The 16,780-nt window shown below is 48.1% G+C and overlaps 1 protein-coding gene across 1 annotated transcript in view; it reads right to left on the bottom strand.

Moving 5' to 3' along the window:
• Positions 1–2,094: 2,094 nt before the first annotated feature.
• Positions 2,095–16,780, bottom strand: part of OCLN (occludin) — a 216,627-nt gene continuing 201,941 nt past the window's right edge. Inside the window, exon 9 of the mRNA XM_078675296.1 lies at positions 2,095–4,520. Coding sequence (XP_078531422.1) covers positions 4,419–4,520 — 102 coding nt within the window. The 3' untranslated portion in view covers positions 2,095–4,418. The remainder of the gene's footprint in view (positions 4,521–16,780) is intronic.

The following is a 16,780-nucleotide window of genomic DNA, read 5'->3' on the forward strand; positions in this document are numbered from 1 at the left end:
CGTTTTTTCTCAGAGTATTGCTTCAGGCAGCTGCTGCTCATCCAGGATGCAACATCTTTCATTCCTTCCTGGAAACGGTCTGGTGATGTTGTGTTCCTTGGTGAGGAAGAGGATGAGCTGGGTGTCATTGGTGTGGGATACAATGCTGAGTCCGTGGCGAGGGGAGCCATGTAGATGTTGAAGAGTGTTGGGCTGAGTGAGGATCGTTGGGGTACGCCGCAGCTGATCTCTGTGGGTTCAGAGAGGAAGGACGGAAGTCTGATTCTTTGAGTTCAGCCAGTGAGGAATGAACGGATCCAGTCAAGGACAGTGCCCTGTATGCCGGCATCATGGAATCGGGCAGTTAGTGTGCAGTGGGAGACTGTGTCGAAGGCTGCTGAGTGGTCTAGTCGGATAAGGGCAGCAGTGTGGCCTTGGTCAAGGAGGGTGCGGATGTCATTTGTGGCAGCCAAGAGGGCGGTCTCAGTGGTGTGTTTGCTGCGGAATCTGGATTGAGAGGTGTTGAGGATAGAGTTGGATTCAATGAAGTTTGTGAGCTGGTTGTTGATTATTTTCTTGGTGACTTTGGCTGCGGAGGGGATGAAGAGATGGGTCTGGTAACTTACGCAATTAAAGTTAGGCATGAAGACTGAAGATCGCTTTAGGCACAACATCCAGATTTTTTTGTCTGCCAGAATTCCAACATGAGGAAACCAGAACTATTGGTCATTCCCATTATAGATCGCCATACTCCAAAATGCTAGTTATTGAAAGACCACATTGCTCTCTGTATCGCAGGCCGCCACCTGGGGCTCATCATTACTTGGTTTCACTTTTTTTTTTTTTAAGTATCTGACATTTTATAACAAACATACATGGCATTCATCTCCTTGGGCCTACTCAGCCTTACCTGTAACCATGACAAGCGAACTACATCATAGCTTTTTGCAGCATACAGCAACACAAAAGACAAATAGCACTGTGTTATGATTACAACCTTAACCAAAGATTCACCCCCCTTGGATATACAATAGCGATATAGCTTCAGAAGGGGCTTGTCTTCTCGCAGGTTCAAAGCCAGTACATCTATAGACCTGCCAGGCGGCCCAAGACCAAGCAATGGTCCAGTCCTCTCACCCACATCTCGAGTGACCCAGATGAAACACTCTTCCACTCCCTGGTAATCTCCCGCTTAGCCACTAATGGACCCCTATGTGGAAAGGCAGCTTTGTACTTGTTGGGAATACAGTTGCACCATAATATAGAGCAGTGTCAGTTTGGCATCCAAATGTAAGGGCCATCCTAGCACCTCTCCCATGGTGGTCAGCACCACCCCATTCCAGAATCGATGCATCACCAAAAAAGGAACGACTAGTGTGAAAGAAGTCAGCAACATCCCTCCCACACCGTAAGAAATCAAGGGAGGGGATTTTCCCAAAAAAACAAAGCTTACAGTGGGTAACGCAGACCATATAAATGTATCATAACTGTATTATTCGAATTGGTCACCATTCTAGGGCCCATTCTTGCAGCTCTCCAGTCCACATCCGTTAGCTCTCCTGAATCTTTTTTCCATGTTGACTTAAGCAAGTCAAAGGTATGAGGTGTATTAGCCATGAGGGAAAGATAGCAGCAAAATCTTCTTTCAGCCCCTTCCTCATGTCAGAAGTCAAGCCAGCAGGGGGAAAAGGAGAGAGAGAGAGAGGACCGAAAGGATATCTCTTTGTACATTCCGGTTGTTGTGCTTGATATGGTCTCTCTACGTGTTGACAACTTCGCTTTAATTAAAAAAAGAATTAGAGAAACGCATATGATGTTTAGAGTAGAAATAACAATGTTCCCCACGAGTGCACCTGCGCTGGTTTGTCACCATTTAAACACAAAGGCTTTGTAAAATTGCCTGTTTGCTTGCAAAGTATTTCAGCCGAAGCATTTCAGCCATATCAAAGTAAGATTAACTTCACACCCGGGCTTTGGTAAGCGAATACCTTTATAACTTGAAATTAAAAGCAAATGTGAAATCCTTCAGACTTTGCCCTCTATCATAACTGCACGTTAAAACAGAAAATGTGCTGTGGAAAGTATGGAGGACTTAAGACCACACAAAGGCACATCAAAGGATTATTGAATATTTATTGAATGAATACACAAATTAATCAAGTACCAATACAATGATTATAACAAACTGGTTGCTACAATACATACAGCAAAGGTTTTTAAATAATGTGTTTAGTGTTAAAGTCTTCCCTGCCGCACGAAAGCATTACTGAAGGTCACATTTTTTTTTTTTGCTCAGTGACATGACTGAAGAGCAACTGCATACAAATCTTGAACTTCCACTCACTGAAAAATAAACAAAGGACCCTCCCCCTTCCCCCAGGGATGACTTTCACAAAACAGTGCAGTGGCGACAAGACACTGCTTGAAGAAGCCGAATGCAGGAGTTGGTCAAGTGTCCATCTCAGCAAAGGGAGGGAAAAAAAGGTAGAAAGAAGGATCAAAAAGACTTTGGCACAACCAATATGCAGAAAACGATGACAGCACATTCAAAGTCAGGGGTGGATATAGTACTAGCAGCTTGAGGCATTCAGTGGGCCATGTGTGGATTCATCTAGATAGCGCTTTTAGAAGGTGAAGACTGCATGTCAATGTTTTAGCCTGTGGCTGTATTGCTGTTTTAGAAGAAACACAATTTAGGACACCAATGTCAAGCTTCTAAAGTGGCTGTGATGGTGGCAAACACTCAAATATAAATGATATGACAATGGGAACTGGATAAACTGAACACGTGCCTCAAAGCCTTATTAACACATCGCAGACTCCTGCCCCGGAAACCCCAGTTCAACATGGCACATTATAAATATGGAAATGAACATGTGTAAGGGGGTAAATTACTATGGTCATTAATGAAGGACATTTATTTTACAGAATCATCACAGAAACTATACTTTGATGATCTGTTTTTTTTAAATCTTTTGATTGTTGTAAAGTCCCCTAGCAGCAAGATACCTTTGGGGTGATCACTGATCTTTATAAGAAAGAAAGGAAATCAAGTCTAAAACGTACACTATTTTTACAAGAGGCAAACCGCACCAAAATCATAAGAGGTTGAAAACTATGGAAAGTTACTATTAAACAACAGTGCAACGGGTAATCCTCTCGAGTAGTCTATTCAAATTCAGGCATATTCTAAAAAAAAATCCAAAACCTCTGCAGGGGTATGTGCTGTTCCTAAATAACTCCAGAGCCACTGATCTATTGAAGAACCCAAGTACTTTCTGTCCACAATATGTGCCAAGCATTTGTACAAAACTGGCTTTAGGTGTAATTGTATTTCTTATTTGGTGTACTTACCACTGTATGCATAAATTAAACCCAACTAAGTAGTGTCATGCCACATTTAACCAGGTTAACTGCAATTTCAGGCTGGAAGGGAACCACTAATTAGACCTGAAGATGGTCTTCCATATTTGCAATTCTAGCAGTCACTAAATCCCACGCTGCACATAGCATCCAAAACACTTTTCAAACTAGACAAATACAATGTAACTTACCCCAACAACTTTTAAACAACTTTTCTTTTTATGGAGATGAAAGTTACATAAAGCTTCCCAACAACATGATGCTCAAATCTATTTAATGTAGCAGAGTATAACATAATTACCACTTATGTTAGTTCTCAAGATGAAAAGACTATAATGGTTAAATCACTAACAACATTTTGCAATTGTACATATATACAAGCAGGAGTAGAAAAGTACATGTAGCATTTTAAAAAACTCGATTTTTCAATATACATAAGATACAAAAATACAATTCTAAAATGCATATTTATTTAAAATAGAGGTGGTAAAAACACTATTTTGACTTAAAGATAAAACGTTAAAAAATGTTTTTATTATATTATACATTGTTTGCCAGAGTAATAACGCTTGTCAGAGTAGGTCCTATTTTTGAAACTGAACCCGGCATGCTACTAAATCGTTTTTTTGTATTGTAAAACATAAGGCAATTGTTAGCCATGCCACTATATGGAAACCATGTTAAGATGTTCCGGAGGTTCCAATCAGCATCTTGGTCATGCTAATAACGCCGGGCTCAGAGGAAAGCAGTACCGAACTCTGTGCGTCCCTGATATTCGATGAATTTGCCAAATAGGACACGAAAGGTATTGCAGAGTAACATTCAAGATACCAAAAAATATTCTAGTCTGAGACAAGAATTTATGCTTGAATTAGTCAAGCAGGTAAAACCCAGTTCGCGCAAAAATACACCAATACACATTTTAAGTTCCAACCACCACTGGAATATAAAAGAAGCAACAATTGTTCTGTAAAAGTTGATGTGTTGCTGAAATGGCTCAAATGTTGGATTTGACTCAGCGGTGAGATGAGAGATCAAATGTATTTTCATTTCCAAAGGCACAAAACAATGTTCATTTATACTTTATTGCTGTCGTAATCACTGACCATCCTTTTAATGTGGGCGAGCTTGTTCTTCAATTCTTTGCAGCGTTTCTTTCTGTTCAGATAGTCTGCAGACTAAGGACAATAAGATAAGCTCATTAGTAAAAGTCACACGGTGCAATGTAGCACCACTAACATGAACCCCACACAATGTAAAGGTCAGATGCAAATGAAAAGACCTGATGAACATTACACTACGCATTCATTCCTAAATTGGCACATTCCAGCCTTTCAACAATGAAATAGTATAAGTTAAACAAACATCTTCAAAGCGAGAGTGCTTCTCTATCATATTTTTGGTATATAGGAAAAGTATTAAAACAAATTCGGATGCCTCTCTTTTTTATAAGTATTTTAAAACAATCCGATACTTCACTTTTTGATGAATTTCCCCCCTGGAGCTGCTGCACAGTTGTCCATTACATCTAACATCGACAACGGTCTTTTTGATTGCAATAATAGCAGCACTAAACAAGCCACACTTGTTAATGAAGGAGAGTGCCAGGTGCACCGAGGAACGTAAATAGAGCCACATTTCTGGCTTGCATTCTGAGCTCTCGCCACACGGTGTCAGTATACCACAAGATGCACAAAACGCGCTAGGGTGGGGTTCGTTCACATTCATTCACATTTCACAGTGGAGATCTCGGGCAATAAAAGAAACAAACCAGAGTGCAGGCGAGATGAAGCGCAGTGACGCTTCTTTACGTCTCCTGTGTTTCATATAGGGATCTGAACACTTAGGGGAGATGCTGGATTTTCAAAAGCAGTCTTGAGTCAAAACCCAAGACTGCGGCCTCCACTGACGCGATGAACCAACCTGCTTCACCACCGTCGACACCTTGTTTAGGACACGGACCTGGGTGTTACTGCAAACAAGGAAAGCAAATGACCCACGCAAGGCACCCCAGGCATGTGCTGTCCCTAAATGGGAACGTATTTCACGGCCCTTTTCCTGCAGTCCTGCTCGAGCGAGAGTGTTGGTGAAGACATGAACCACAAGTGGGGCCAATTCAAGGCAGGCAGAAGTCTCTTCATGCACCTTGTCATGGGGTTGGCTGCACGTTACGGACTACTGAATTAGTAGCAAACGAGGGGGCGCCTGCATTAGAGGAGGTATCTGGCCACGGTGCAAGAAGCTGCACAGTTACAATTAGAGAAACATGCACAACCTTACTAAAAGCAATGATCAACATTTTTAACAGGAACATTCTTACGGCTGAGAAGGCACACTCTCTCACACCACACAAAATGACATTTTCACGGCAATACTACAGAATTAATCCAAAAATATCGAAGTGCACCACAAAATAATTGGAAAGGTCACTGCAGGGCCGGCGCTAGGCATGGGCAGTGTGGGCAGCGGCCCAGGGCCTCGCGCTCTGCCAAAGATTACCCCCCTCCCCCCAGCAGTGTGAAAGGCCACACTTTCACATTAGCCAACCTATTCTTGCGAGGCCCCCTGCCCCAACTGTTGAAAGTTGGGCTGAAACCGTCAACATTATCGGCGCCCTCTTGCTCTCCTTAAACCTTTTGTGCGCGTAAAACAGCCGCCATTTTGAGCACCATGTCTTCCCTGCTCTCGCCGAGAGCCAGCGCGCCTCTCTCCCCCTCCTAGCTTCGCTGACAACCCCCCTGCCTGCACCTGCCGCGAATCGTAAAACCCCTCTTCGGCGCTGCTCTGCCCCAGGCCCTCGTCCTGTTCCCAGCGCAACACCTCCCTTCTTCCCATTTATGATCCCCGGCCCTTTGATGCAAACCCCTTTTCCCCGTGTGCCCGTTCGTCTTCCTCGTTCCCAGGCCGACACCCAGCTCTGCCGATACTGTTCCTTGCCCCTCCCCGTACAATAGAAAGTTTCCCCCCAGCAAGGGATCCCCGGGTTGATCAAAGCCCCCCGCCCTATGAGATCCGATCGAACCCCACACACTCCGTGAATCGGCGGAATATCCAGCTGCGCGATGATCATCACCTGTTGTGAACGGGGCGGGGACTTCCACTGTAACCTTGCGTGGGAACGGGCTGGGAAGGGGGGATTCTGAGGATGTCTTTCCGTACATCAAAGTATCGACGAGAATGTGTTACATGCAATAAAGAGATAAACTTGTGTATAAGAGGCCAGGCCTCAGGGATGCAGTTAGAGCACCTCAGAACGATACCTTCTGTCCGTTTCGTTGTGTTCTCCTCCGGAGAGAATAAAAACCTTGTTTCCTGCCTTCCAGTCTCCAGCGCCTGCCTCTTCAATAGTTTAACTTCTTTGTGGGTTCAAGAGGCGACACCGCCGGGCAATACTTAAGGATCTTATATTCTGGTTGGTAGTGTCACCATTATTTCAACAATTGGCGTCCCAAGCGTGGGGCCCATCAGCGACCCATGGATCCAGTGGGAGAGGTCCTGACGACAAAGTGAACGACTGCAACGATCGGGAACGCGTCTGTCCGATAGACCCTCGTCTGACAGCCGATCATCCGAACTTCACTGGTTCCGAACAGACCTCTCTCGAGTGATCTACGGTCCTGACTGGGAACCATAAGGAGTGCCGCGAGGATAACGGAGAAGAGAGGACGATCGGGCGCTGGATTCGGAAGACAAGAAACTGTCCATGCGGTCCGGGTAAGGTCGTGTAATCACGACAAGTTGCGAAATGATTGCTTGATTGCTTGATTGTTTAAAAAATACTAGTATTGCTCTTTTTATTTATTTGGAGATTCACTGTCTGCAAACGGAGAAACAACGGGCTCTCTCTTTGCAAGCAGTGGAGGATAGGTAGGGCAGCAGCCGTGCTTATTTTTTCTCCCCCACTCAATAATCACTTGAAACTGAACTGTTGTTCGCAAAACTATTGTTTCCTGGAGATTCCCTGTCTGCAAACAGGGAAGAGACCACCCTTTTTGCAGATAGTGAAAAGGGTAGGTAACGCAGATCTTTGCGGACCTACTCATTCTCCCCATTGTTATTTATTGGTCTTTTGTTATTTTGATCCATGAGGTATTCACTGCCTGCAAACAACGTAGAATAGAAATATTCTGTCCAGTCTTTGCACCTAGTGATAAGATAGGCAGTGCTGACTTTTTAGTCCCTCGTTACGAGCCGTCATGTCTGTCTTCTCCCCACTGATTAGTAGCCTGTTTAGCCCGGACCGCTTATTAGAGATGGACCATCCAGCCCCACTGGAAGGCACCCCTAATAAGGACATGTTCATGAAGCATGGATTGACCGCTATAGCCTATAGTAAACTATGGCATAAATATACGAAAAAGGGTCAAGAAAGTCAGTGGCCCCTGATAGGATCCTTCGATGATAAAATAAAAACGCTAGAAACTGCCCTGGGTAAAAACAAGACAACACCCACTATGCTTGACAGTTTCGGCATGTGGCGAAAAGAAACTGAACAACGTAAAAAGAAAACTGAGAGTAGGCTGGAAAAAGAGCTGCGAAAAGCAGCCCACCTAGCTGCCCAGAACTTAGAAAAAGAGATAAAGGAAAGAGAGAAAGCTAAACAGAAACTAGAAATGGAAACGCCAAGCCAGTGTCCGGTTAGAACTCCCTCCATGCTCTACCCTGATTTACCCTCGAAACAACGAGCCAATGAGGACCTGCTGTTAGGTCCTCCTATCATCTACATGCCCCCTCCATATGCCCCTTCTCAACCCTTGGCGCAGCACGCGCCACCCCCAGGTACAAACGAAGGTACCGCCACAGCGTCGGCCCCAATGGCCTCTGTGCCAGCCGAACCCCTTGTATTAAAACCCGCATCAACAACAACGTTAGACGACCATGAGACTCGAGGGGCTGGCCCTGCAAGAACAAACAGACTAGACAAAGATGAGCGAGCGGGGATCGACAAAATAGCAAGGACACTGGTAGAAAGGAAGGATGATGAAGAGTACATCACAGATATGTTCAGCTCGTATACAGGGAGTCACAGACGACATTTTACCGTACGACTGTGTTATCATGTCTTGAATGCATACGAGGACCGATATCGAGACAAAGGTCCCGAGAGCCTAAGGACTCTGTACCGGAAGGTCGATATCGGGGATGAGGGCGAGTGTGATGTGTCGGACCTCCTTACGCGTACGCTTGAGGTTTTCCGCCACCTCACTGAACGAAAGCCGGGAGCTAAATCCGCAGCCTCCGTAGTGACCGAACCACCAACCGAGCAATCTAACACCATGATGCCGATACGAGAGGCTGCCCCTTACTGGGTTCCTCCTCGGGGTACAGGGACTCACGATGATGCAAACAACCAAGATGCGAAGGGAAGGGTAGTGTACAACTGGGTCTACCAGCCATGGGACCGGCAAGAGATACTGACATTCCGGAAATCTCTACCCGACCTACGTAAAAACCCCACTGCCTTCTATACTGAATTGGGTACAGCCCTGGGCTCAACGATTATGACCCTGGCTGACATCGACTTGTTCTTCGGGTTATGTCTACCAGCTGATGTGTGGAAGCAAATCCGGAAAGTCGACCACCTTGAGCTGTTTGGACATACCTGGTCACAACTCGATGATCTGGATAAACAACGGGGACCAGGACAAAAGCCTTTGAAATCCATTCTAGACCTCCCAGATAAAATCGTAGAGAAATTAAAAACCCTAATCCCAGAAAAGAAAGTGGACTGGTCGATAGTAACAGCCTGTCGCCAAAAACCCCAGGAGGATGTATCGGAATACTTCTCCCGGTTTGAAACGGTGTTCTCCGATTACAGCGGCCAGGACATGACCACTGCAACCGGACACCATCTGTTTGTCCAGAATTACGTTAAGGGCCTATCATCGGAAATCTCCCAGAAACTACGGGCCAGCGAGAGTAGTTGGGCAGCCTCCAAACCTACAGCGATTCTCCAAATGGCCCAATATTATGAGCATCAGAAAAATGAAAACGATAGGGCGACAGAGAAAAAGAAGAAGGACTTAAAAGAGAGGGTGATGATTGCCAAACTGCAAGGGGTGACTATAGGACGAGACCAATACCGGGGAAACTACCAGACAAACGTCCCTAAGACTACATTTCCCCAGGACCGCACTCTGACTTCCTACAGTGGACGCACAGACCTTAGAGAAAACCAGTGCGCTTTCTGCAAAGGGACTGGCCATTGGAAATCCCAGTGCCCAGTTCTTCTGGAAATGATCAGAAACAAAGACCCCAGGGACGTAGCAAACGGACCGAGACCTAAGGGACAACAACGAGGGCCCCCAAATGACGCGACTAACGACAGATCAAGCAGACCAAACACGTTCGACCGACCCAGGCAGAACCAATATCAACAATCTGACTATGACGATACTCACACCTTCGCATAGGACAGCCAAGGGCGAGGGAGGGATCCAGTCGAGCTCTATGTTGACCAGCAGGGCCCTTATGTCACTGCTAAGGTCCTGGGTACCAAGTCTCCATTTCTGGTAGACACTGGCGCAACACGTAGTGCGTTATCTAAACGACTGATTCCAAGGGCACCCTTGTCTGGCTCACTCATAACATCGACAGGTTTCGATGGAACGCCCTCCACCAACCCTTTGTCTGCCCCGATTCTCTTTGACGTAGAAAACAACACCACCGACACCACGTTCTTGCTTTCCTCCAATAGCCCTGACGCCATTATGGGACTTGACTTACTGAAACACTTCCGAGCGACGATCAGGTGTTCTCAAGATGGAGTTCGAGTGTTTCTTTACGACAACCCCGTTCTGCTTGGACATTGCTCCCCCCGACACATGTTTTCCATCACCGACGTTGACGCGTCCCTGCTTGACACTCTACCTCCGTATCTGTGGGCCAAAGCGGATTCGGACGTAGGGCGTATGTTAATTGACCCAGTGCACATTACTGTCCGACCAGACGCAACACTCCCAAAACTCCCACAATATCGGATATCGCCAGAGGGCGAGAAGGCATTGGTAATGATTATCCAGTCACTGATAGACGCAGGAGTGGTAGAGGAAGTGGTTAGCAACGTTTGCAACAGCCCTATCTTGCCCATTATCAAGAAGCAGGGAGAGGGAGATGAGAAAGCATACCGTTTCATCATCGACCTCCGAGAGATCAACAAAGTGGTGGTACCCCAGTACCCTGTGGTCTCAGACATCACCACCATCCTGACCTTGATTCCATCCACTGCCACCACCTTTTCCGTCATCGACCTCAAGAACGCATTCTTCTCCATCCCCATCCACCCAGACAGCCGATATCTCTTCGGCTTTACCCTAAAAGCCCGCTCATATAGGTTTTGCCGAGCGCCTCAAGGCTACACGGAAAGCCCTAGCATTTACAGCCAGGCCCTCAAAAGACAACTAGACCAAGTCCAGTTACCCGACGGAGTGGTGTTGGTACAATATGTCGATGACATCCTTTTGGCAGCCGACACCACCCCTCTAGCGGTTACCGCCACCATTCAACTCTTGCACTTCCTTGCGGAAAATGGCCACAAGGTCTCCAAGAAGAAGTTGCAATTCTGCCTACCCCAGGTCACTTACCTAGGCCACCTTTTGTCCAAAGATGGAAGAAAACTCACCCCAGATCGAATCCAAACCATTCTAGATACCCCTGTCCCTAAGACCCAGAAGCAGGTTCGCTCCCTATTAGGCCTCACCTCCTTCTGCCGACAATGGTTACCAAACTTCAGCCTCGTTGTAAAACCACTGCTTTCTCTGCTAAACAAAGACGTCCCTTTCCCACTCCCTTGGACCCCTGAGTGTCAAACTTCCTTCACAGAACTGCGAGATGCCCTTTGCTCAGCCCCTGTCCTAGGTACCCCTGATTACAAAAAGCCCTTCTCCCTTTACACTCACGAAAGGGAGGGGTGCGCTTTATCTGTCCTGACCCAGGCCATCGGCCCTAAGCAACGACCGTGCGCTTACTTCTCTGCCACTCTTGACCCTGTCGCCAGAGCCTTGCCTGCCTGCCTTCGAGCTGTAGCTGCTGCTGCAATCTCTATCCGACAGAGTGAGGGGATTGTACTCTCGAATTCCCTCACGGTACTGGTACCCCATGCAGTCGACACCCTCCTGAACCAAACCAAGACGCAACATCTGACGAGTGCACGACTGACTGGATACGAACTGACCTTGCTTGCCCCCCATATCACCCTGAAAAGATGCACCACACTGAACCCAGCAACTCTGTTACCCTTGCCAGAGAACGATCCCAATGTGCACCCCGTACATGACTGCGTGACTCTTACGGACGAACAGACCAGGAGTAGGGTCGATCTCAGAGACACGGCTTTCCCTGACCCCGACGGGGAGCTGTGGGTGGACGGTTCTTGCATCAAACTCTCCGATGGTACCACTTCCGCTGCCTATGCAGTCACCACGGCTCGAACTGTAGTAGAAACAGCCCGCATCACCCAGCGATCTGCCCAGGCAGCGGAACTGATTGCTTTGACGCGAGCCTGCATCCTGGCAACAGGAACCACAGCGAACATTTACACCGACAGCCAGTATGCCTTCGGGGTGGTTCACCATTTTGGGCTCCTCTGGAGGGAGAGAGGATTCTTGACCTCACACGGCACACCCATTTTGCACGGGGATTTAGTCTCCGCCTTAATCGAAGCTGTCCTCCTCCCCAACAAACTTGCCGTTATCAAATGCCAGGCACACAAGAAAGTGACAGACATTATTGGACAGGGAAATGCACTAGCCGACATCACCGCCCGAACGACAGCTGAAAATAGAACGACAACACATATGTACGTGACCAGGTCACAAGCAGAAAACTGGACTGACGCCAAGGACACAATTAGAGACATACAAACGGCTAGCACACAACACAAATTGACTGAATGGACACGGGTGGGATTGAAAGACGATGAAGGCTGCTGGCGGACAAAAGACACGAACAGATGGTTGCTACCTGATTCGTACTTGATTCCCATATTAACCATGGCACACTCCCCTGCCCACATAGGATCAGCCCCCATGATCGAACTTGTCTCCAGGGTTTGGCACAATGACAAGATCCCAGATTCCGCCAAACGCCTGGTCCAACAATGCTTAATATGCCTGCAACACAACCCCGGGAAAGGAACTGTAGTACCCCGGGGGGGATTTGGGGTCCCAAACCACCCATTTGAAGTCCTGCAGATGGACTACATCCAGCTAGACAGATGCCAAGGCTTAAAATATGTGCTCGTCGTGGTGTGCGCATTTAGCAAGTGGGTGGAAGCATATCCAACCCGTGACAACACCGCTATGGCCACTGCAAAGGTTCTGTTAAAGGAGTTTTTCCCCCGTTATGGCCTCTGTCGTGTTTTATGGAGTGATAATGGCCCCCACTTCGTAGCCAAAGTTATCCAGCTCATCCTAAATGGGCTGGGTATTAAACAGAAATTCCACGCAGTCTTCCACCCTCAATCTGCTGGGCTTGTCGAACGACACAATGCCACACTAAAGCTTAAACTGGCCAAAATAGTGGCTACCACGGGCCTGAAATGGCCAGACGCCCTCCCATTGGCATTGCTATCGATGCGCTCTACCCCCACCCGACATCACTTAACCCCTTATGAAGTTGTCTTCGGTCGACCCATGAGCGTCTGGTCTGCCCCGAAACCAACTTCCATTCATGACGTTCCGGACGTCCTAATGTCTGATTATCTGTACAAATTGACTGAAACTTTGTCTGTCCTTCATCAGCAGGTGCAGCAGGCCATCCCCGATGCTTCCAGGGGTCCGGGTCACGCCATCCAGCCGGGGGACTTCGTGCTGATCCGGAATTTTCAGCGATCAAAGAGTTTGGAACCCCGGTGGACGGGCCCCTGGCAAGTGCTGATCACCACTCGGACCGCACTTCGAGTGGAGGGGAAGAAACACTGGCTGCACGCTCATCACTGCAAAAGGGTCTCTCCAGCCCTGGCCACAACAGACACCGTCAACACCCAAGAAGAGCTCCTGAACCAGGACCGACCATCGTTGAACTGCTATCCTGATACTGAGACACTTGAACTTTCAAAACATCCTGACCCCACTGTGCCATCTCGAGAAGGGTATTTCCTGCGTCGAAAGGAGGGAGCTTCGGCTAAGTAGGCCACGGACTAGGTTAAAGGATCTCAGAACGGTGACCCAAACTACCAAGGGTTACCTGGAGAGAAGCTAAAACTAAGTCTGTGGTCCTGCCCACTACCGAGCACCTTGAAGACGAAGATGATGGAAGCGCCAGATAAGAAGATGATGGAAGCGCCAAATAAAAAGCCGACGGAGACAGCAGGAAATACCCACTACAGAAATCCGAGAACAGACAGACTCCATAGCTCAAAGACAATTGCACTCTTCATCGTAATCCTCCTCTGTTTTCTCCTCATGACTACGCTCTGGATTATGGAAGAACACGCACCTGCTCACGAAACGTTCCTAACCACTGCTCAGCCTACCACCATGAAGGAACATTATCTAATTTCGCTCTCTCCTCAACTAAGAGAGAGGCGAAAGGAGTTTTGGAACAACTCTTTCGTGCAGCTACTTCACCAGCACAATCTTGCCACCAACACCACCAACTGCTGGATCTGTGGGTTGCTACCCCATGCCACTGGACATTCAATACCATTCATCCCTTCACCCTTCTCTGTCCACGGCTCCTGCCTTGCCTGGCTGATCCTCCTGCAAGAGAGCTATACGGGCAATGCCACCTCCAGCAGAACTGCAGCACATTCTTCTCACGGGGCCGGGCGAAACAAGACAAAGACACACTTCTGCCCGCTGACCCCCAGCGACTCGATCCAAATGGACATCCCGGCTAAAGAACTAATCGAAATGCAGGTGTTCAACAATCCAACCAGACCCACCTTCTCCTATCTGCGGAAACGAACGGCTGCCACTCTGACTGTGGCCCTGTCGGTCATCAACGTCACAGGCCACATGTGTGTAGAAGGACTTGGGACACAGCTGGTGGGTCGCAGCGCTTGCCGCTTTACCAGCACTCTGGATTCCACGGATCCACCTTCCTTTGTGTCATCCCCAAACATGTATTTCATCTGCGGCACGAAGGCCTACACCTGGCTCCCCAAAGGCTGGGGGGGCACTTGCTACATCTCCTTCGTCCTTCCTCCAACTTATGTGGCCCCAGCGAATCACCACAGGCAAAAACGAGCCAAAGACGTTGAGCAAGCCGACTCAACAGGGGCGCAGTTCCTCGATGCTATGAAAGGACTCGTCCCCCTCTGGGGCCCGATGGCAAACAGCCGTGCCATCCGACATTTGACTCAGGCAGTCGAGACAACCATGAACATCACAGCGGGCATCTTTGCCAACAACACTGCCGAGCTCCAAGCGGTCCGTTTGGTGGCTCTTCAGAACCGCCTCGTTCTAGATGTGGTTCTGGCGGACCGTGGAGGAGCATGCCGCATTATTGGGTCCAGCTGTTGTACATACATACCGGACAACTCACCCTCAGTGTACAAAGCCATCAAACATCTTCACAGACTCTCTTCGGAAGTTCACCAAGAGCAAGAAGAATGGTCGCTTGGTGGTTGGTTCTGGGACACCGTCAAAAGCTGGGGCTGGAGACTGCTCACCATTATCCTGATTCCCGTAGTTGTAATATGTGGCCTATGCTTAGGAATTCAATGTCTGCCACCTATGTGTTCTTTATGTGCGAGTTGTATTTTTCCCAAAACTGTGGACATTGGAAGCGAACATATGAGAGCATTGTATGATACCGAAGTTAGGAATTTGATGAAAATTTACATTGAGTAAAGCAAGGTGGCTAGATATGTTGAAAAGGGGGGACTGTTGAAAGTTGGGCTGAAACCGTCAACATTATCGGCGCCCTCTTGCTCTCCTTAAACCTTTTGTGCGCGTAAAACAGCCGCCATTTTGAGCACCATGGCTTCCCTGCTCTCGCCGAGAGCCAGCGCGCCTCTCTCCCCCTCCTAGCTTCGCTGACAACCCCCCTGCCTGCACCTGCCGCGAATCGTAAAACCCCTCTTCGGCGCTGCTCTGCCCCAGGCCCTCGTCCTGTTCCCAGCGCAACACCTCCCTTCTTCCCATTTATGATCCCCGGCCCTTTGATGCAAACCCCTTTTCCCCGTGTGCCCGTTCGTCTTCCTCGTTCCCAGGCCGACACCCAGCTCTGCCGATACTGTTCCTTGCCCCTCCCCGTACAATAGAAAGTTTCCCCCCAGCAAGGGATCCCCGGGTTGATCAAAGCCCCCCGCCCTATGAGATCCGATCGAACCCCACACACTCCGTGAATCGGCGGAATATCCAGCTGCGCGATGATCATCACCTGTTGTGAACGGGGCGGGGACTTCCACTGTAACCTTGCGTGGGAACGGGCTGGGAAGGGGGGATTCTGAGGATGTCTTTCCGTACATCAAAGTATCGACGAGAATGTGTTACATGCAATAAAGAGATAAACTTGTGTATAAGAGGCCAGGCCTCAGGGATGCAGTTAGAGCACCTCAGAACGATACCTTCTGTCCGTTTCGTTGTGTTCTCCTCCGGAGAGAATAAAAACCTTGTTTCCTGCCTTCCAGTCTCCAGCGCCTGCCTCTTCAATAGTTTAACTTCTTTGTGGGTTCAAGAGGCGACACCGCCGGGCAATACTTAAGGATCTTATATTCTGGTTGGTAGTGTCACCATTATTTCAACACAGCTGATCATATTACATCATGAACTTGCTGGCGTGGTGACATTCCTGGGGGTGCAGGGGTGGGGGAAGGTACAAACTGAATGGGGGACAGCACACCAGCTGGGCCAGCAATTATCTTGGCTCAGTGTCAGAGGCAGGCAGCGCCTCAGTTAAGTATCAGCCATTCTATGTCCTTTGTTTCCAGGGGAAGGCGGCCACAGGTAAGAGGAGGTGGGTGATGGGTGGAGGGGACAGCCAGGGGACAGCCAGATCAACTTGTTTTTGACCTTTCTTTGTGTATAAACTGTGTGTTGTGGGAAGTGTGTCCTTACTGTTTCATGGCCATGGGGAGGGGGCCCCCTCCCTGGGCCTTGAAGCACTGGATCAAGCTGCAAGGTTCAGGTGTGGGGGCCCCCTTCCCTGGGCCTTGTAGTAATTATGCAGTGCCAGGGTTGGATTGGGAAGGGAGTTATTCGGCTGGTGCGAGAGGCCGAGTCCCTGAGGCTTAAGTGTGCCGTTTTTTTTTCCTCATTTATGTTGAGGCTTGCTCTGCTGCTGTGAACTCGAGAGGCCTCAGCAGCTTCTTCCACTGCCCATTTTCATCTAAAGAATTCGTTTTTCGATTGTTCTTGAACAGCAAAAGAACTGAATGGTTTTTGGGATTGATTTAATATTAAATGTTCAATCTTGGTGCTCCATGTAAAGCAAGCATTTGCAATGCAATAGGTCTCGCATTTAAGCGAGTTTGAGCTATTGACATTGTAAA

The sequence above is a fragment of the Lissotriton helveticus genome, chromosome 2_1 (genome assembly GCF_964261635.1).
Source record: "Lissotriton helveticus chromosome 2_1, aLisHel1.1, whole genome shotgun sequence".
NCBI lineage: Eukaryota > Metazoa > Chordata > Amphibia > Caudata > Salamandridae > Lissotriton > Lissotriton helveticus.